This window comes from Micrasema longulum, unplaced genomic scaffold (assembly GCF_059751315.1).
Source record: "Micrasema longulum isolate JH-2025_06_02 unplaced genomic scaffold, ASM5975131v1 h1tg000253l, whole genome shotgun sequence".
Classification (NCBI taxonomy): domain Eukaryota; kingdom Metazoa; phylum Arthropoda; class Insecta; order Trichoptera; family Brachycentridae; genus Micrasema; species Micrasema longulum.
In genome coordinates, this window is record NW_028277458.1 from 738441 (window position 1) to 760952 (window position 22512).

General features: G+C 37.4%; 1 protein-coding gene across 1 annotated transcript in view; it reads left to right on the forward strand.

Moving 5' to 3' along the window:
* The window catches only part of LOC148283210 (melatonin receptor pdcr-1-like), a 29185-nt gene extending 11018 nt beyond the window's left edge, over positions 1 to 18167 (forward strand). The window contains exons 2-5 of the mRNA XM_088223901.1: positions 7806 to 7947; positions 9929 to 10173; positions 10275 to 10286; positions 10579 to 18167. Coding sequence (XP_088080027.1) covers positions 7806 to 7947; positions 9929 to 10173; positions 10275 to 10286; positions 10579 to 11172 — 993 coding nt within the window. The 3' untranslated portion in view covers positions 11173 to 18167. The remainder of the gene's footprint in view (positions 1 to 7805; positions 7948 to 9928; positions 10174 to 10274; positions 10287 to 10578) is intronic.
* The last annotated feature ends 4345 nt before the right edge of the window (positions 18168 to 22512 follow it).

Here is a 22512-nt window from a genome sequence, read left to right on the forward strand (position 1 = left end):
AAGGCCCAGTAAGTATTTCTGTCAAACGGGTTTTTCATCTCAACCCGTTTGACAGAAATACTTATTATACGAATAAAAAATTACTCTACAAAATCTTGTTAAATATTTGTATATAACCACTTACCGACTTTTATATGTTTACCGGTTTCAAGACGAACCCGTCTCTTCGTCAGGACACCAACTAAACCAAATTGCAAAACCCACCCACCTTCACCACAGTTGTTGCACAAAACCTACACGGCATGCATTCTAATAAGCGTATGCACTGATTAGGTCATGAAAATATTTTATGTTGTTTGAGAAATAGTTGAAAAAGGGGGTAGGGGGGGGGGGGTCGGAGGGAAGGGCTTGATTTTAATAGATTAAGGTTTCACCCTACTTCCCAAAAACATTCTGCATTCCATTCAATGTCGCATCGTCCATAAATGTTCCTCTTTCTAAACTTAGATATTACTATTATAATAGACATATAATTGAGTTGATAAATACTCTTTTAAATAGAAAACTAAGAGAGAATCAATCAAACAATTTTTATATCCTGTCAACAGTAATAATAAAAACTAGCAGGCAACAGACTGTTACCGGCTACGTAATTCGGCCCTTCGGGCCTCACTTTATTTGCCTCTGCGGGCCTCATTTGAATTATTCGAATCTCGGACACTGTGAAATTTCACCCTTTTGAGGATCAGAGGTCCGAGCATCGCACCACGCTCTACCACAAATTGGTTCTCATTTTCCTGGAGTGAAGTGGTTAAGATGCTTGACTCACGCATGGAAGGTTCCGGGTTCGATTCCTGGTGAGACCACAAAAATTTATTGTGATTTAAGCTACTTTTTCTGCGTCTGCTATTATTTTTAATTTATTTACTACACCACAAACCAAATACTTACTTTTTTCTGTTTTCTCAGCAAGCTACTTTTTTTGTCTATCTATTGTTATTATTATTTTTTTTAATTCACTACAAACCAAATACTTACGTGGTGAATTGTAGCACAAAATAGTCAGACTTGAGAAAAATCACATTTTGAAATTTCGTATTTCCAAAAACCTCACGTAAATCAGTCTTATTTAACATATTACAACAGAGATGAAGAACATTTAAGAGAAGGTAATATAGAAGTCTAGGCATCTACAGGGCTTATTTTATTTTTATTTTTATTTTTCTTTCTGTTGACGCCCATGGGGCTTTTACATTATACATACTATATAATAAGAAAAAGTTACACACTAAACATAGTTAACATTTTTTCAAGTATAAAAATTAAATAAAAATATTATTAAGATTTAAAAATAAAGTTACATAGTTAACATAATACACTATTAAGACATAATACATACATTATATTATGTTTATAATATAAGGCATATCAGGATTCAAATAAAACATAATTATAATTTTTTTTAAATTTTTTTTTACACCGGTAAACTAAACTTTAAAGTGAAGTTATTTAAAATGTTGAAAACTGAAAAGGGTTTTATAAACTAAAAATATAAAACATAACACGGGCCAAATTTTAAGCATACATAAATACGATCGAGGATTTATTGACTAGACTCAGTCGCGTCGGTCGCCTGTAGTACTTTGGTCTTGAATATGCTCAATGAGTAACGAAATATATCAACATCGCCATATTCATTACCAAGGCGATGAAGTCTAGCTATAGGTGAATTTACATAGTAGTTGTGCCCGCTGGACACCTCGACAAACACCGACTTATTTCGTGTGCGACGGGAAGGTATTTTAATATTGACCAGTCGCGTTAAATCAGGGCTGTCCAGCGCGCCATTTCCAATTTTATATAGGTTTACTAAATCGGTTAAGAAGTTATGACCTGTCAATGGCTGGCCACTTTACACACTGTGTAACATTCACCATTCTGCCGATATTTGAACATCTATATTCCTTCAACTCTTTCATCTGTTGTTGTTTGTGAAGTTAAAGAGCTAAAACCTTTATTCCCAGGGAGTTGAATCCAGTCCTTGTCTACAAAAATTTAGACAAACTCAAAATATTGTTCAGTCTTTTTTAGATATTATTTTATAAGCAAAATAAAAACATTGAGAAAAACTGATTTTACTACTGCCATCTAGCGGCCGATCTGAGAAACGTTAAAATATATTACCTAAGATTTCTGTTATAGTTTTTTTTATTCATTGGAAAAATTTATTTTTTTTACCAGAATTTACATAAATATTTTATCTGCCATTTGAATCATAAAACAAATTTACACGTATGTGGATTCAATCGCTAGCCGTTTCATAAAAAATATTTTTGTCGTCCTCGTTGACTGGAAGCGTGGTGTTTTTTGTAATCTGGCTACTCGGTGGTCGGGTGAGGTGGATGGTCTGAGGTCGGGGATCTGCGGCTGAGTTTTGCCCACGTTGACCGGACGTCCAGCGGGCAAAATAGGCCCGTATAGAAAGAGGACAGACGCAATCAATCATTTCTATAGTAATAATATAAAGATACTAATAATGATATTAAATGGAGAAGAATTCAATCGTAAATACTATATCCACCTAGTATTTACGTAATGAATTCTTTAAAAAAAACGTTTTTTTATACAAATAACTATTTTGGTTAATTATTGCTTAATAATAAAGATAAAAATTATTTAATTAATAATTAAGGTGTTTATCTATTAAAACGCAATTCTTGTCGAAGGACAAGAGAAAAAGAACTGAAGAGTTTACGTTGGAAGAATGATTTTTGTTTCGTTGGATTGAAGCTGGTCCTCTCAAACCGGAGGGTCTACAAAACGTATGAGGAGTCATCCTGATGGGAAGCAGCCTAACCATGACGTGTGCGGGGGCATCCAATTATTTGCAGGGTTATCATGATGCGGCACGGCCTACAGGGTCCTCCAATCGTGTGCATGGTCAACCGTGTACGGGGGGTCATCCTAATGTACACGGGGGGTCCTCCTAACGCTCTATGTTAAACTTATGAATTTATCAGTATAATGATAAGCCGGGCGGCTTCTAGATTGAATGAAGAGGAGTGACGTACTACGTACTTGAATCTAAAGTTGACGAAGACACTATTAACAACTGGCCGGGTGGTTATGAGGAACAAAACTGTAGCGAGGTATTATTTTGTCCATTTTTGAGTTGAGAGAACGTTTTCGCACCTCGAAGCCGGTTCTCTCACTGAGGGGCGAACGATGGCGGGCGAGTTAATTCCTGTTTCTCCCCGCACAGACCGCTACTCTTTCCCTCTCACAGGAGCAGAAAGGGGCTGACGCAATTTTTTTGTTCTATTTTAGGGACCACTGAAGGACGGGGGTTACCCGGAATGTACCGTTCTGATTGTTTAACAAACCGCGTTCTTTTTTTTTTTTTATGTAGGAGTTGCTTTATTATTTACCTTGCTTATAATATACAAGGTTTATATTTCAAAAGAGGATTTTTTTGCAATTAATTTTCTTTAAATTTATCTAAACTGTTGGGATCAGGAGGGATATACTAATGTGGGCCAATCAGGAACTTCTCAGCATTTGCTTATGTGGAGAGGAAACCACTCAAAACTCTTCAGGAGAAGCCGGCCTGTTGGCAGTAGTCAACAGGCCTTCCGTTCCACTAGAGGAGTGTTCGGCATTTTCTTCCCTACTTTGATTTATTTTACCAATAGCCTGCACTATATTGATCATGTATAATACTACCTCTCGTGTGAGTTCTTTATTACCTTTCACCGATGGGATGTCGCATAGATCTTCACCTAAGCTTCTGCATCGCGCCTCCAGCTGTTGTCTTTAAAAGCTAAAAAGGGGGCAATGCGTCAACAGGTGAGGGACATCTTGAGGAGTTTCATCGTCGCATAGGCAGCTGTCGATTTCGGAGAGTTTGAAACGATGCAGGTAGCTCATAAACCCACCATGACCCGTAAGCATCTGGGTGAGCTCGTAGCCAGCATTCTGCATTCTCCTGAAATCACAGGCATGGAAAATGGTAGGGAAAAACATTTTAGTTATACTTCCGGTAGGTTCACTTAAATAACGATCGTTCCAGACTTGAAGGGTTCTGCTTCTTATTTTTCTTTTGGCAAAGCTGAGCGGGAAATCGGCAAAATCGGGGGCTGTCTTCTTGAGTGTAGCTTCCCGAGCCTTTTCGTCAGCCTTTTCGTTGCCAAGGATTCCGCAGTGTCCCCGTATCCAGCCGATGTACACGTCCTGGTGTCTGCATCGAAGTTTCTGGATATCTGTTCTAATGTCCATTACAAGACCGAATTTCGGTCAGTTATTGCATGGACGCCAGATTTGCAATCTGTCAGAATCGTTATTTTCTTCCATCTGTTTGGTGGTTTCTTCAAAACATAGACCAGGGCTTCTCTGATCGCAAAGAGTTCCGCCTGAAACACGGAGCAGAAATCGCTGAGTTTTAACTTTCTCGACGGCAGCTCTCTGACGCCATCGTAAGGTACAAACGCTGCACCCACTTTGCCGTCCAAGAGACTGCCATCTGTGTAGATCCTCAACTCTTCCTGCACCGTTCCAGGCAGAACCTGATCATCATAGCCGTGATCTATCGGATAGCGCTCCGCCGGATGAGGAAGTGAGAAATAGTCTCCCACTCCCTGGTAAAATCTGTCCTGTGGCAAGTCTTCCAAAGTGAGGCTCTTCTTCACCTCATATGCTTCTGCAAGCTCCCTGATCCTCAAATCGAGTAGCATGAATCCACTTAAAACCTGTGCTGATACCAAGGAGATTGTTCTGTATCCCTTGCATGACCTGATGGCTATTTGTCGTTGGATGGAGTTCAATTTCTTCCGATTGACTTTCTTGTTGACCGCGTCCACCCACACGCTTGAGGCGTACGTAATCAGAGGCTCTACAGCGCCTACGTATATTTGCTGCATAACCTCCGGCGATGCACCCCATGTGGGTTTGGCGGCTCTCACAAGTTTGTTTGTTATTACAAATTACCTGCGACTTTTTTACAAACACTGTCAACGTGTTTGGACCAATTTAGGTTGCGATCTATGGTAAGACCCAAAACCTTAAAGTAGTCCACATAGTTCAACTGGTCCACCATGCGCAGGCCTTTGGTCGAAAGGGTTATCATGTTTAAAGACATGGCGTCGAGAGGCATGTCTTCTGACTAAAGCTAGGGTTTCCTAGGACAGCGGTGCCCGTATTTTAACGGCTGTAGTGAACGGTGATGTAGTGGACAGCCGTCGTAACGTCGACAAGAGAGTGGTTTCCTAGGGAAACGGTGTTAAATGGTGTTGATAACACCGTTTCCCTAGGAAACCACACTCTAGTCACCGTAACGACGGCTTTCCACTGCATCACCGTTCACTACGGCCGTTAAAATACGGGCACCGCTGTCCTGGGAAACCCTAGCTTTACTTTCTTGGCTTACTTTCTGGCTCGAAATGGGCGGGGGGGGTGAGGACCCCAAGGGAAGCGATTAGCAAAGTCGAAGGGGTTGGTACCTTTGACCTTGGTGCTGTATGGGACGTTGTCCCAGAACCAGAGGGAGTCGGCTCCTTTGTATCGGCTGTCTTCGGTGTTGCCTCTTTTGCCTTGGCTTGGGTCTGGCGAGTGGATTTCTTCAGTTGGTGCAGCTTCTTGGGTTGCTTGGGCTTTTTTTCCATGACGGGATTTACTTTTTTCGGCTGGTCTTTCTTGATCTTCAGTTCCGGGCTGCTTTTCGATCTAATAATGACAGGGAGAGAACGAGGCGTCAAAATTGACGTCTCGAATGGGTTCTTTGCAGGCGAAGTCATCGCCGTGGCCTTTCTCTTCGGCGTCGATATTCCCAGCTGCTGATTTGCGGTCGGGATTGGACCTGGAAGGACTTTGGCATCCCTCTTCAGCTGGAAGCTGGAGACGGAGTGTTTACACCCCCCACTCAGAGATTCTGGGTGAGGTAAAACAACGCTCGACGGAAACCGTCCAATCACCTGCGCTGATTTGATCCTGTTAGTAAAAACAGGTCAAGCAGCTGAGGTGGTCGACCAGGAATGCGACCTTAACGACGACCGGTGAATCTAATCTAAGCGAAAGCTGGTCACTGCAGGACTAGAGTGGGTACTCGACACCTGCGTGCCAACCCGTTACCAAACCTCGAGAATGGCCAAAAGAAAAATAAATTCCTTCCCGCCAACCAAGGGCAGCCGCAAAAACTAAACCCTGGCCCGAGGAGGATATAGCCTCACAACCGCGAACGAAATATAACCGGTTCTGGTCCGATGACCTGTCCCCGGCAACCCCGCCCGCAGCCGGACAGAACCTGACACTACCCCGGGAGCGAAGTGGTTTGAGAGGTTGGGGGGTAACTCCCTCGCTCACGTACCCTCTGCCCGCAACTGATACACCGAACACCCGCTAAGAGGGGGTGAATCTTCTAGTTGGCGTCGATGCACAGCCGGAAAAAGCTAGCTGGTCCTCAGGTTCGCGGAGTGCCACCTACGTGACGAAAGAGTGCTCGAAAGCCGTGGGTAAGGGGAAGGGAAAGGCACAAAAGTGAAGGACGCTCCTCAAGCACACGAAGAATCGACTGCACAGTCGAGAGAACGCCCCAGGAAACAACGCACCCAAACCTCCTACCCTGTGGGACCCCACAGGTGGTTTCTCACTCAACCGACGTAGGTATAAAACCGAAAATACGCAATAACTTCCGAACCATAAAAAATAAAAATGTGCTGTCGCAGATTTAAATGTTCCTCTGGTCGAGCCGCGTCTAATAGTGTTTATTGCACAATTTTATCTTTCACCACAAGAAGAGCGTTCAGCAAAAAAGGTCAATTTTTAGTTATTTATACAGTATTGTCACTAAATTTAACTTTTTTAAAATTTTAAAACTAGTTTTCAGTTCGTCTTACTAATCCGCGCAGATTTATATATCACAACACTATCTATGTTGCGTGACAAACGGATTTTTTCACAACCACGTGGCAAAGTGAAAAAACAGTCTGTCTCGAAAACGGTAGGTGGTAGTATATATCAACCGCAAATTTTTTTAAAAGTCTTTTGACGGTGCACCAAATGAGCAAAAAATATTTATGAAAAACGCTACCATAAGGGCAGCGTTTTTCGGCACTTTTTAATGCGAAAAAACACTTTATTACTATTTTTGAACAAAAAAAAACACGTACATAAAAACTAAAAACACTGTTAGACGCGCATAAAAAACACGAGTCGAACAATGTATAACACATATAAAAAAAACGCAGAAAAACCACTAATAACGCTGTTTGTAATTTTTTCACTAACGGAGCTCACGGAACGTGACCTCCCTTGGCAGAGATTACGGTGCAACTCCGAACCGCGTTCTTATTGGTTCGCGTGTCTATGGTCAGTAATAGATATTTTAGGTTTAAAATATTCTTAGTACTTGTTTGCAATAGAAAGACAGGGTAAGAAGTGTATATAATTAAAGGCCGATTTATTCAGGATTATTTCCTGACACCCGTTATACGATGTTCCATTGTAATGTTTACCCTTATCCTATTAAACTCAAGCCCCTCCCTCCATCCTTTCCCCCTTTTTTCAAGTATTTCTCAAACAACATAAAATATTTTCATAAACTTATCAGTGCATGTTTGTCCTTATCAGTGCATGTGCTTATTAAAAGGCTTGTCGTGTTGGTTTTATATATTTGTGCACAACTGTGATGAAGGTGTATAGTGGGTTTTGCCGGTTGGTTTAATCGGTGTCCTGACGAAGTGATGGGTACGTCTCGAAACCTGTAGATATAGAAAAGTCAGTAAGTGGTTATATACTTATATTTATTAAAATTTGGTAAAATTAATAATAAAGATACATGAATTTTTTAATATAAATGACCGCGAATTTTTCAGGACATCATGGCAAGTGCAAGCACAGGAATCGGACTGGGGGTGGAATCTCAGGCTCTGGCCCAAGCGGCGGCCATATGCGTTACCGGCGCAGCCATCGTACTAGCAAACCTCCTCATCATCGCTGCGTTTCTGAATTTCAGAGGTATCTTTTCAATCATAATGAAACATAAACCATCGTCATCATTTCGTGATTGCACCCTAACTGGCACTCTAATTCTAATCAATATGAAAAAAGGGACTTACAATATAAAAAAATGAAAGGCACATTCTAAATACAAGTAAGTGAAAAATGAGAAATGGAAAAATATGTTTTATAACAGAAGTAGAGTAAAAAATTAAATTTATTTTAAATAATTAAAAATAACACCCGAGTGACGATAGTCAAGGTCACAAACATACGATTTTACTTTTGGGTCTCACGATTATTTATCTTTAGCGTAATTCTAATCACATTAGGCTCCCGTAACATACGATCGAGATATGCTGCATAATGTAGTACCCTATGTGTCACTAGGTGCGGACAAGGGTTTGACCATGATGATGAAGGGCCGCTAAGTTGACCAACACTGCCAAAATTTAAAACCTCAACTTTTTCCGGTATATAGAATAGACGTTTACGTAATTCAAATCTCAAAGTGCGTAACTCTGTAAATTTATTTTATAAAGTAAAATTTGCAAACAGAAAAAAGGACTTACTATTGTATACTTATACTCACATTCTAACTAAGCTAAACTGACATTATATTTTCTGATTCAAAATTGAGGGTATGATAAATTAAAGAAGTGAGATTTTAGTTGGGATCTGAACTGACTGGGGCTGTCGATGATTCGTAAGTTTGAAGGCAATTGGTTCCAGGCAGAGGGGCCGGCAACGGCAAAAGCACGATCTCCGAACTTAGTATTTGGGGAGCGCCGGATTTCGACAAGTTTTCCTCTGCCTGAATCAGATGCTGACCTAAGAGTTCCTTTTCTTTGACATGTATTTTCCATAATACGAAGGTTCGATACGCATTTTGGAGTCATTTCACGAAGGGATTTGGATATTGTCCAGCAAAGCTTGTATTTTATTATCTCTGGGCTTTTTAACCAGTGCAAATCTTGAAGATATTGTGAGAATATTTTTTTACTCCCCGTAATAAGCCTCGCAGCTGCATTGAAAACAGATTGAAGTTTGTCAGTTTGGTATTTTGGGAGATTTGCGCACATTCCATTACAGTAATCTAGACACAAAACGACATAAGCATTCACAAGAGTTTTAGTTAGTTAGGAGAATTATTTATCCGTACGGATTTGATTTGTCGGAGATGGATTCATCCATCTCCGACAAATCAAATCCAAAATCCGCTGGTTTCAACCCGCACTTACCGTTTTAGTGACCTGAGAATGAAGATAAAGATCTGAATCTAAATAAACACCCTTATAGTCTATTATTTTATAAAACCACTCATAAGTAATTGGAAGTACCAATCTCGGATTATATAAAAAACAGTCAATTTAATACAATTTTTGTGAATTTACCGATATTGTTTTAAATGAAATGGATGCAGGATTTCAGGAAAAAGTTGTTTATATGGATCATTTCACGGTTCTTAATTAAATAAGTCATTCGATCTTGCTTCGCAAGGTTTGAAATATTGGTATACGCGGGAATTTATATTGTTGGATATGTTGCTACATTAGAAACTGCAGTCAATCAGCCTCACCTAAAGGAGTTATTTCATCATTTACCAATTCCATAACGTGTCCCTCAAGGTTTTGCATCTTGGACTATGGAATTATATAAGGTCACTTAGATCAACTCTTATACTCGTATATCAAAAATACTTTTGACGCCTTTCATATTTCCGGGAAGACCCCCGTATTAATAGAAATATTATATAAAAAAACAGAGTGGTTCTTTTATTAGTTGCACACAACCTTTAAGGAAAAATGATGGAATTTAATCTGGACTGAGAGAATTAGTATTAATTATTTTTTTGATAGCGACGGCCACATTTTTTTCATTTATATTTTGAATATCGCTTGGTTATGGACCGGTTTGAGAACGTTGCTTAGCAATATTTACATCCAGAATGGCGAGTAGTGTAATACTGTGAATGTGTACGTGTTTTCCGCATCCGCAGGTCTCGGCAGAGAAGTGATCAACTACTATCTGCTATCGCTGGCGGCCGCCGACCTGCTGTGCGGCGCGCTCGTCGTGCCGCTGTCCGCCTACCCCGCGCTCTCGGGTCGCTGGCCTTATGGTGACGTTCTGTGCCGCCTCGTGGGCTACCTTGAGGTCACTCTCTGGGCCGTGTCCGTCTACACATTCATGTGGATCTCCGTCGACCGGTACCTCGCCGTCAGGAAACCCCTGCGATACGAGACCGTGAGTACTCCACCATTGTTGCGATATCACTAAACATAACCCCTAATGAGGTATATTATTTATTTGTGTATTTCTTTCTTTCCTTCTTTGGACACCGACAGCACGTTTTAAACGTAAGTAACCGAAACTTTATTAACAGTTCTAATAATTTATTTTATGCATCCGTGTTTTAAAGATGTAGCGTGATAGATAATGATTGAGTGGCACAGGTGAGCGGAATGATTGTTACAGCTTTTAGTGAATGTTATTGATGTTAATTTTAAGTTGCATTTACAATAAACATTAGTATCTATCGTATAATTTGAACTGATTCTTTATCATACTAAGCACTGCCAATAAAAATATGTAAACTCCTGTGACGTCTCAATGTTTCGTTCCAAGAAATGAAGGGGATTTTTCTTACAGGTACAAACGCGCACGCGCTGTCAATGCTGGATGGTGTTCACGTGGGTATCGGCGGCGATGCTGTGCTGCCCCCCTCTTCTGGGCTTCTCGCAGCCGCTGTTCGACCGGCACTCCTTCATCTGCATGCTTGACTGGGGAAACATGGCGGCGTACACCATCACGCTGGCCATTCTGGTGTTGGGGCCGAGCGTCATCTCCATAGTGTACAACTACCTGTACATCTTCTCCATGATGCGACGGCTTCGCAGCGGGGTGCCTATCCACGACAAGGAGTACGCCACCGCGCTGGCGGAAAACCTGGCTAACCCGAGCCACATGACCAGTTTTGCCCTCGTTGCGGTGTTTTGGCTCAGTTGGACCCCGTACGCGGGAGTGCGGTTCTACGAGTACGTGATCGGCGCCGAGCTGCAGCTGCCATTGTTGCATTTCGGCGTGGTGTGGATTGGGGTTCTGAATTCCCTATGGAAGTTGTTTATCCTCCTGGCTATGAGTCCGCAGTTCCGGCTGGCGCTCCGCTTGCTGTGCCTCACAGCGTGCTGCCGGAACAAGGCTCGATTGCAGGCTGAGCTGGCGGACCTGGACGCCGATGACTGAGCGTAACTACTGGGTCAATTCATTTATAATAACAAAATAATGGTTTTTAAAAAAGTCTCATGTTTAATGATACGTATATTACTACAAGTTTAAATAGTTAAGTGCCATAAGCGCGTTAACACGCACTCGGTTTCCGTGCTCGGAGGGCCGGCCATATAGCGGGTAAACGCGTCGAGGTCAAGTATTCACAAATTTTACCAATGTATGTATTACCAAGTGACTGCTTCACTAATCGAAAACCTCACCGCACGCTCCTGATATCAGGATACATATACATTTATGTACTAATAAAGGATACACAAATTTTACTCAATATAGGCAAAACTTTTAGTTATAATTTGTTTTTTAAATATTTTGTATTCATCATCCAGTAAGAGTTTCCAATCCACGGCATGTATCAACCTCTCTGACTCCCTATGACTAATGTGATAAATGAACAAGGTCAACACTTTTCTCAACCTGACAACACTACCGCTTTTCCATGATGCCGGCAAAAGGTAATAAACCTATTTACCAACGTAAAAGTATTGCCTTGACGCCACCACAGTGCTGGATCCTTCTCTCAGTATCAGATAGCTGTTGGAGTATCTTGTGATAACACAATACTATCACTATAAAGTTGTGGTTGACAATTAGAAATTGGTCTCTATCTAACATTTTAAAAATGTACTATTGAATAATATTAATTAAAAAAATGGTTTTAATATTATTACTCGAGTAATGTACGCATTACCAAAACATTCTGGAGCCTTATGCTGGTAAGATGTGACATTTTGTCACCCACTCGATATAGTATAGATGATAGTCGATTGTGCATCTCGATTGCTTTGAAATAATGCTATTCTTGAAAATCCTCCAACAACTGAATTACAAGGACGAATGAGAAAGAGGCAACACTAACTAATCCGTATTTATCTATGGCTTTCCTGCCACACGTAAACGTTTATTGTTTCTTGTCAGACTTCTTCAATTGAATATTAAGAATATTATGAAAAAAAAAAAAATGTTTTGCTGAAACAGTGCAACTTTATTTATTTATTTATTGTGGATAACTTATATAGCGCCATTTTCGTAATAAAATACCTCAAGGGCGCTTTACATGGTGATTCTACTGTTAAGTTAATTTAATTGAAGCTTTAAATTTGTAATTTGATTAAAATAATTTATTTTGTTGTCACGTGCTACGGATTTATTTAAATGATTTAGAGAACAAGTGGGTTTTAAGTTTTTTCCGAAACATCACTTCACTTTCACAGCCTCGCACCTCTGCTGGGAGAGCATTCCATGCCATAGGGCCTGCGACCGCAAATGCGCGCTCACCAAATTTAGTGCGCTGTTTGCGTAGAGGTATAATAACTTTTCCTCTCGCCGTAGACGTAGCTGATCTAAGCGTGAGACGCCTGTCAGCTAGTTCATCTGGAATGCATAGTTCGCTTAGATATTCCGGAGCCGAGTTGTGCAGTGACTTATACATAAGCCAACAGAGTTTGTATTCGACCCTCTGTGGAAAACGTAGCCAGTGTAGTTCCCGAAGTAGTGGAGTGATATGACTGAACTTAGAGATTCCGAAAATAAGTCTCGCTGCGGCATTCAATACAGATTGTAGGCGAGTCATTTTGTTCATTGGTAGACCTGCATAGATACCATTACAATAATCGACTGTAGACACTACAAACGCATTTATTAATTGACGGGCGGCATCAACCGGCAAATTTTTGCATTGATAATTATTATTTGCCTTTGACATAACACACATCTAGATGATATTAGAAATATTTCAATTTCATTGAATGGATTTTAAAAACAGATTGTATAATATATACTTCAAATACGTATTTTGACATTGACGAGCGATAAAATAATTTTGAAATCGTGTTTCTTGAAACACTAGTGAAACTTCGTTTGATAATGGATAAAAATTGAGTACAGTTATATTTGTTGCACATTTGTTGATACGCCATCATCATTACACTGATAAGCGTTGTAAATTTTAAGTTAAAATACGTCAAAAATACTTACTTGTCATTCAAACATGAATGCAGAGCGTTTTAAAAGAAGGAAGTTTGACAGCTGAAGTTACGATGTCGCATTCGATTGTCAATATCGAGTGCTTTGGAGCACTCGAGATAATGTCGATTGGTTTTCAATCGACTTCATTTGTATGTTCATTAATTCGTATGTTCATAACAGACGTATTAACAAACTATGACATAAACGAAGACCTTACTATATTGACTAAATGGACAAACACAAACTTACTTACACTTAATGAAAAAAAATGCAATATTATCCATTTTGAATCTAGAAAAAAATGTCACAAAGTACTTAGGACTAACAACAGACAGACAATTGACATGGACAATTCATATCAACAATTTAATTAGCAAAGTGGCGACTTTATTGAGTCTATTTTTTAAAATCAAAAACTTTGTTCCAACAAAGGAAAAAAATTTAATGTATGAAGCCTATGTAAAAACTAAAATATGTTATATGCAACTACTATGAGGAACAGGAAATCAAAATGACATAAACAGACTACAAAGACAGCAAAATAAAATATTAAAGTTAGTATATGACCTTCCCTATCTAACAGCAACTAAAGAACTTTTTGAACGAACTAAACAATTAAATGTAACTGAACTCTTTAAACTAGAATCTTTAAAGATTATTCATAAATTAGCCACTGATGTAATTGTAGACGAAGAATTAAAACTTGAAAAAAACTGTAGTAAACATGAACACAATACGAGAATATCAGAAAAATATTATATACAATCTTTTAAAACGAGAAATGGACAATCGAGACTTATAAACCATGGACTGAAATTATACAATAAACTACCAGACAAAACTAAACAAAAGACTCAGACAACATTTACAAAAGATGTTAGAAATATTATTATTAACAGTAGAATGTGAATTTTAAATGTGAAAATATTTTGTTAAATGTATGTAACCCGTAAGGGTTTATCAGTGAAATTTAAATTTAAAAAAAATATATGTGTATATATTCAAGAATGTTGTCACTCGTCAAATTACGGAAGTCGCATACGATTCTTAAAACGAATGAGGCCCCTGGTTTGTCATCCGCGTCTGCTGCAATCAGGTCTCCCAGCGTAAACGGGATATCACCCTTCCAAATAATTCAAAAGAAAGGTGCATGACTGCGCTACTTGCGAGTCAACCTCAATAGCCCTGAAAAGGACTTTCCACCCGGTTCAAGTGGTTTAGGGAGGCAAAGGCAGTCAGCTGGCAGGACAAAGCAAAGAACAATGAGCGGGAGCACACAAGGCGGAGAAACGAAGTAAAACACTTGTTCACTGTTCATAATTAGGAACTCATTAATGCTGCGCCGGCTGGAATAGAACGGCGGGGGTTGTACTACTCCCATCACTCGAAATCATTACACCAATAGCTGCGGTGAACGCAACATATCATACACATTACAACGGTCCTTTTTACAAATATAGTTTGAAAGCATCCACCCCTTTTCCGAAACTGTTCATAAAGACTTGAGTCTTTCTTCAGTTTCGCATATCAATATCAATATTTAAAAAAATAACTAAGCGAAAATTTCATGTTTCTTTACAATCAAACCGTGAAAATAACAAAACAAATAAACTTTAAAAACTTTCATTGTACCCCTCACTGCAGTATTGTCAGTTTGTGATCAATCAAATACACATGATCAGCACAATCACCTTTTTCTAATTTCCCAGTATGACAGTAGAGGAATACAGTGTTAGTTCCAAATTGAGACCGCGGCCGCACGCTCCAGATCCCGCATCGGAAAGGAAGAAGAACGTAGTAATACAAACAAATCAATCAACGACACGAAACCCAAGTACATATAGGAAACATTAGAATAATTTGCCCTATACAACATGCACTCAATCAACAGAAGAAAAACAATACGTATCTATAACAAATCACAGAGGAACATCAAATTTATTTTTTTTGCACCACAACAGGCCAGGAGGCCTAATTACAGTGGTGAATTACATCACAAAGCACCGAGGCTTGAGAAAAATCACATTTTAATTTTTGTGTTCTCACCGGGAATTGAACCCGGAACCTTCCGGAACCTAGAGCATGGTCGGCGCGTGGTTCTCTTGAGTTAGTCTAAATAGTTAGATTTGTAATTTACCATTTCCCTTCTATGGGACAAGAACAACACAGACGGACAAGAGTTTAGTTTAGACAACCAATGCCAAGTATGTATCTTTTTTTTAAAAACTGATTTAGTACTCATGGTAGACCTTTACTCAGTTCCTTCCATTTTTCTACCCATTCGCTCACAAAATGAAAAAATGCTTTAACGTTAGTTGGATTAGCCAATAAGCTAGAATTCCTCACCGGCCTTGTCACCTCTGTCAAGCCGTTCAGCATGTTTCCCCTTTCAGTATCTAAAATCGGGCAATGCCATAGGATATGTTCAGCCGTCTGACGGGGCTCCCCGCAAGTACATTCAGGATCTCTTACTAGTGCGAGGTCATATAATTTTGACCTAAACTCACCATGTCCAGACGAAATCTGGACAACGCAGTGATCCAAGTTAATTTGGTTTACATTAACCAAATTTTCGATAGGCTATATTGCCTCCGGTATTGCTGAGACAAGGCCCGAAAGTAAACCATTTGTCATAATTGAGGGCCTAGCACTCAGCTAACAAATACTGGGGTATCTAGCTTTCATATTTATTTACTCATATAAATTTATTTATTGATATCATTTTCCGACTACTTATGCGCGTTCGGAACAACACGTATTTCATATTTAATGCCAAACTTTGCTTAAGCAAAGTTAAAGCAAAGTTTTGATTTTGATCAAAAGATTGTACGTGCTACTTAAAAGACTTATTGAACTGTAGTTTTCTTCACTCTTTTCAAATAAACTAATCATATATGCAGTAATTTCTAGATATTGTGGGAATTTGGGCTTCATCCATACAATTGTTGAACATATTGCATCTACCAACGGAGTTCCACCTTCCTTCAACATTTCTCCCGTCACACTGTCGTTTCCTGGACTTTTGCCACTTTTAAGTTGAAAGGCCACTTTCACTTCTTAGCTCGTAAGGCTTTTTTTTATTCAGCAACTCTAACGGATTATGTCAAAGTTTAAATGTTGTAGTCTAGGAGTCTTCTTTTCATAGAGATCAGTTTAAAAATCTTGTATGATTTTGGTAATATCATTTTTGTTGCATTGCATTCCGTCATTTGAGTCTTTCATGTTAGAGATTCAGTCTTTATCTATGTTATGATTTGATTTTCAACATTATAGGTTCATATTTTTTTTTATGGTCTGAAGCATCTTTCATCTTTCTAGCTTGTTAAACTTTCTGGGTAGGAATCAATAATATTTAAAATCATCCGAGTTACATTTAATAAGATTGAAATTTATGTTACATTTACAAACATCAACAACATAAACTCTTAGCACTATTATTTGATGCACAACCGTCGTTAAAAATCCCTTTTTTGTAACCACATATAAATATTGCACAAATAAATCCAAATTCTTTGTTTTGTAAGTCAACCTCAACAGCCCTGAAAAGGACTTTCTATCCGGTCCAAGTAGTCAAGAGAGACAAAGACAGTCAGTTGGCAGGGCGAAGCGAAGAGCGATGAGTGGTAGCAAAAAGGGCTTAGAAGTAATACACCTGTTCAGGGTTAGGATCTCAACTAACTTTATTCTTCAAAAATACACACATTATAATGCAGTGCGTGTCAAACTCAGTGAAACTAGCCGTAACGCTGCACCGGCTGGCATATTTTCATTCCTTTCAAAAACCATCACTTTCGATTTATCAACATTCATAAGCAAATGGCTTTTCTTGCATACATCGAAGATTATTGTTACCAAGAATTGCAGGTCTTCTTTGCTGCTAGCAAGAAGCACGGCATCATCCGCATACAGAAGACAGTTAACAATTATACCACTCATTTTTGCTCCCATTCTTAAATCTTTCAGTTCTTTTATACAGTTATCGATGTATATCAACATGTTCAACAACAACCATGGTGACATTACACATCCCTGTTTGACTTCTTTAGGAATGTTAAACCACGATGTGAATGACCCATTCACCTTTACATATGCTTTGCTGTCCTTGTGTAGAGACGCAATAGCCCTTGTCAGGTTACCATTCACTTCATACTCCGATAAAACCTTCCACAATTTCTCTCTGTCAACTCTATCAAATGCTTTTTGCAGATCGAAAAATGCGCAGAAAAGTTTTGCAGGCCGCAGGTTTCATAAATAGTGGCGCACATAGCTGCAACGCGCGCAACACAGTGGATCAATTTAGGGCCTAACAAAAAATATGGTTTTTACAGTTTACATTAACAAAGGTGTTTTATTGGCTATATTGCCCCCGGTGTCGCTGAGGCCAGGCCCGAAAGCGAATCTTTTGTCTTAATTGAGGGCCTTACAAATACCGGGGTATCATAAATAGCTATCATAAATGTATCCATTCATTTATACTTATTTATTTATATAATTTTACAAAAAGGTATGCGCGCCCGGAACATCAAGTATTCATAATAAATACATAAATGATATTTGTTGTACCGATCTGTATCGGACCACTGTTGGCTACGGTATCTGTTGTTCATTTGCACACCTTATGTAATATTGTTTAAAATTAAAATGTTTATATTTGACGTTAATTTTAGTGTTGTTTTCAGAGCAACTAATTGAAATTGTTATTAATAATGTAATGTTATATAAAGGCTTATAATTATTCCAACTGTTCATATTTTTATCAAATTAAAAACGGTTATTAGTCGAAAAACATGGAAAATGTATGTAATGTATTTAATTTTCCGAATTTAATAGTTAATTTATAGAATTTGATAAAACTTATTCAATGTTTTTAAAAAAAATCTAAAATGTAAGCACGGTATTTCCCTATGAGGAATACCTTATAAGAAAATCATGTATATTTTTAATCAATGAAATACTTAATAAATAAAAATGTTGGTTATTTATTCTATGTTTTTGTTATTCAAATAATATAGTTATTTATTACAACTTAACAATATTATGGTATTATCACTCAGAAGAAATATCGGATTTAAAATACTCTACATAAGGATTTATTAAGGATTTTTCACACTCTTTAGTGTTTGTGAAAGCCCTAATATTAGCCCGGATATATTAGACCAAAATTGCTGATAAACATAAAATGTTTCATAACCATTCTGATTGTTTGTTTGTACATGTGCTCTAGATGCGGTACTTAATCTTTACTCAAAACTCCCCACCCCTCCCCCGCTTGCGCCTCGAGATATATCATTATACAGTTGTCCGGTTGTGTATATACACAACCTTCATGTAATATTACATACTTAAAAGAGCTATAAAAATTGTAAATTAGTATAATGTTTGAATAAAAAGTTACTGTTTTAATTATAACATAAAAACCTTGGTTAAAAGATCGGCGTTGTTTTGCTATTGAGGCATAATTAAAAGACGATTTTTGCTTACTGCGACAGTGGCACTACGCAAATTCTCTAAAAGTTAAAATATTTACTGAATAAGATACGTGCCTTAAATAAAATAAATGAGAAATTAAGTTGACATATAAAAGTCCTCAAAGACAGCTTTAACAGTCGTCGCCAAAGCCAAGCTTTATCTGTATCGTCTGAGTCTGACAAAAAAAGTCTAGCGCAGAAGTGATTCGGTGGTGAAACATTCACAAATCTACAGTTTACCCTGAAGATGGCAATGGTAGCCGAAACGTCGGAACAAATCCATCACACACGGTATCACCCAAAAAAGAAACATTGGTTAACACATCAGATGTCGAAATAATTTAAAACAATTCAGAGTTTGCTAATCCTTTTATAAATTCAAATCACGAGTTTAATCAGGATACAGGAGTGAAAATTTTACTTTTAAATACTAAAAAAGGTCTTATAATATGCAGATGTTCCACATTGAAAAAGCTACTGTTAAACGTAAAACTTCATCGGCCAAGGACAATTTAGGTAACAGTAGCATTAACAGTACAAGTAACAGTCACAGTAGCAATAACAGTAACTTTTACACAACAGCAACTGTAACAAAAGCAGTAAAAGAAGTGGTAACAGAAAAAAGTAACAGTAACAGTAATAGTTAAATTATAATAATAAAAATCCGTATATAGTTTTATTCCACTTTTATTTATATTTTTTTTTACCAGTGACCGGGTTTCGTCGTGACTAGCATCGTAGACTGTGGGGAGACTGAACAAATTTCTATGTTATATACAAGTGCAAGCAGGGGTTGTAAATCATGAGTTTATATAATTACGGAAATAAACAAATTTAAATTAAAATCATCATCATCATCATCAAGTATAAGGTAATAACAATTATAAGAATATAAGGTTTGTTTATTCGAACATTCGTATATGATAAAAACTAATGTAAAATATATATTTTTATGAAGTTTCATAGTGAAAATGTTTTTGAATTACATGTATTTAAATTTAACTAAAACTATAACAGAGGCCGCTGGTTGGTAGTTCCATCGACAGCTATGTCTCCGGGCCCGGGGGTAATTGAGTGATTTTCTGAAAGCGGAAATTCCCGGCAGTTAATTTTTATCGATTAGTTTCATTGTTTGTATTTTAATGGATACAATTATGGAGAATGCGCGTGTGTTACTTGATCGTTTAATATTATTTTATCATGGCAATTTTATTTCATAAACATACATTTACATACATATACACCAGAAGCGAATGCTCTTTATAATCGATTACATGCAGCTTACCATATTTTTTTGACATCGTAAGTAATGTTTTATAATACTGTAGTATTATTAGGAAAAAACACATCACCAAAAAAATATATTACTTTTCTTGGGTAAGTAAATTTATATATTCCTTTATTCCATACAGCGACCAGTTGCGCCTCTATTGGCCAAAATTATTACTACTGGATTACACGAGATTACTCTGCTCACTTTAAAATCACTAATTCAAATACGTCTTCAACCTAAAACTTTAGAATCTCGTTCGAAAAATTACACTTGCGATTACAGTAAAATCTTGCAGCTTTCATTAATGCAATTTAGTCTTTCAATACTTTTTCATAAGGGCTAGAATTCTTTAAAATACATCAATTTGACTTACGACAGTCTAAGGGAGGTGACAATATACGCACTCGTTATGTGTGAGAAAGATATAACGAATATATTTTGCATGTCTTAACACGAAAGTTACAATAATAAGTAAGTAATTGACAGTAATTGTTCATACTTATGTTTCGGTGGTTTGAAAGTAAATTTGCTTTAAAATAAATTAGTATATTGATATTTTAATCCATAATATAGTATAAATCCTTAAGTGGGTTTTAAAAAAACAAAGATTCGCTAATTATTTTTTGATTGTAATTCGTTTTTGTGCATACGATGACAGTTGAATATTGTAGGTTCTTATGATAAAAACGTTACTAGTGTTAAGAAAATATATACATGAAGAATATAATATGTATAACTTATGTCGTTTTAGGAATAATAATGTGATATAAAAGTCGATGAAACAATGATTCTTAAAACGTAATTTATGTTTTGTTTGGTGAACTATCGTACTCGGTAAGGAATACTTTTTAATTATTTAATTATTATCATTTATTAAGAAATAGTGTTTTATTTCAAGACAAGTGATAATAGTCTGACTTAACCAAAGATGCACTGGTGCGCTAATGAATTATCCAGTTTATTCATTACTTTTTCAACACTTAGCCTAAAACGCGAAATAGCTGCGCGGTTGGGTCGATGCATTGTAATGATGGGGGCGGGGGTTCGTGTCCACAGGGTTTCCATTTTTTTTTGCAATTATGTTTTTTTAAATTGTATTTTTTAAATCAAATGTTTGTGCTACATTACGAAATATTTTTACTGAAACTATTAGCCGCTGGAGCCATTTGTTAGGAATTATTTATTAAATATAAAATAGACTTGTTTTTTGTATGCCATACTACCGAAATGGACATTTTATCAGAATTTTCATAGTTTACCAATTTAAAAACTCATCGCTCGCTACTGATATACACAGTCGCGTGCAAAGAGTTTTCAACTAGAGTAGTAAAAGTACGTTTTATATAGTATAAGTACCTAATCAACCTTACCAAACAGTTTCCTTCACTAGTCACATTAGTTTGAATCACTATGCTGTAGGTAGTTAATATTGAAATTACCTAAGCTACATCAAATATCGAAATAAATGCTAAATTTATGCAATATATTACTCATTTTTAATATAATTTATATAATGTACTGCTACAAAATCCTTCTATTAAATATTTTTAAATTTTCATTTATTACGGTTGCTACACTCAAAATTAAATCAGTTTGGGCTCTATTTGATATTCTCGTAAATGCACTACTAGATAATTGCAAGTGATTCTCCAAGATACCGACTTATAAATAACTAACAAATCAAGCTAAAGCTAAAGCTAGCAAATCAATAAGTTAAAAAAAAATATCTTTTTAAAAAAAAAAAATAAACGCTAAATAAAAATACTCTCGATTGTAAAATTATAATAGAAACCAATTTGAGGTTATTCATTCGACATGACCGTCTTTTATTAAATAATAATCGAAAAAAACGCTAGATGTCTACTGACATTTTTTCACGTTACTACGTATTCGTTTGATCTTTCTAAAACAATTTACCTACCAACGTTCAAAAAGCACTGCCTACTAGCTTACACATACACGCGCAATTACAACTGAAATAAAACCCACACATACACATTTCGTTCCCGCATCGCGTTATGTTCATATGGAAGAAAACGGCATTTGTAACTCATATAATTTTACCGGAACAAATAAATAAACAAATAAAATCTCATCTGTGTCTTCCATATTCTCCAATTTCTGTTTATATGTGCTATGACTGGAACTACTATCACATCCCCACTTACTGATAAGTGTGAATGACGAAACTGGGAGCACACTATTGATGACTTCACTTTGTGCTTAAATTAAACGTTCGGAAATTTTATCTAAAACTGCCTGTAAATTAATTTCGGCACGCGTTTTGGTTACCAAAATGTGGTCCTCGGTAAGACAACAAGATTTTTTGGACTTACTTACTATTTTCATATCATTTCCGATGGAAACACTTGATGTCCTGCTTTCAATGACCACTTTCTTGTCTGTTTGTAAGAGTGACTCGTAGACTTTGAATCTATATAATAGGCTAACGCTTTGTCACGGCTTAACTGCTTGCTATCCGCTAACTGCACTTTTTTTTACTGTCCCAATTCTTTTTTTATCGAAAATATCTTTTATCACATAAACATGGTTTCGTTGGCCCGACAAACGAACTGCCGGTTCCGCTGC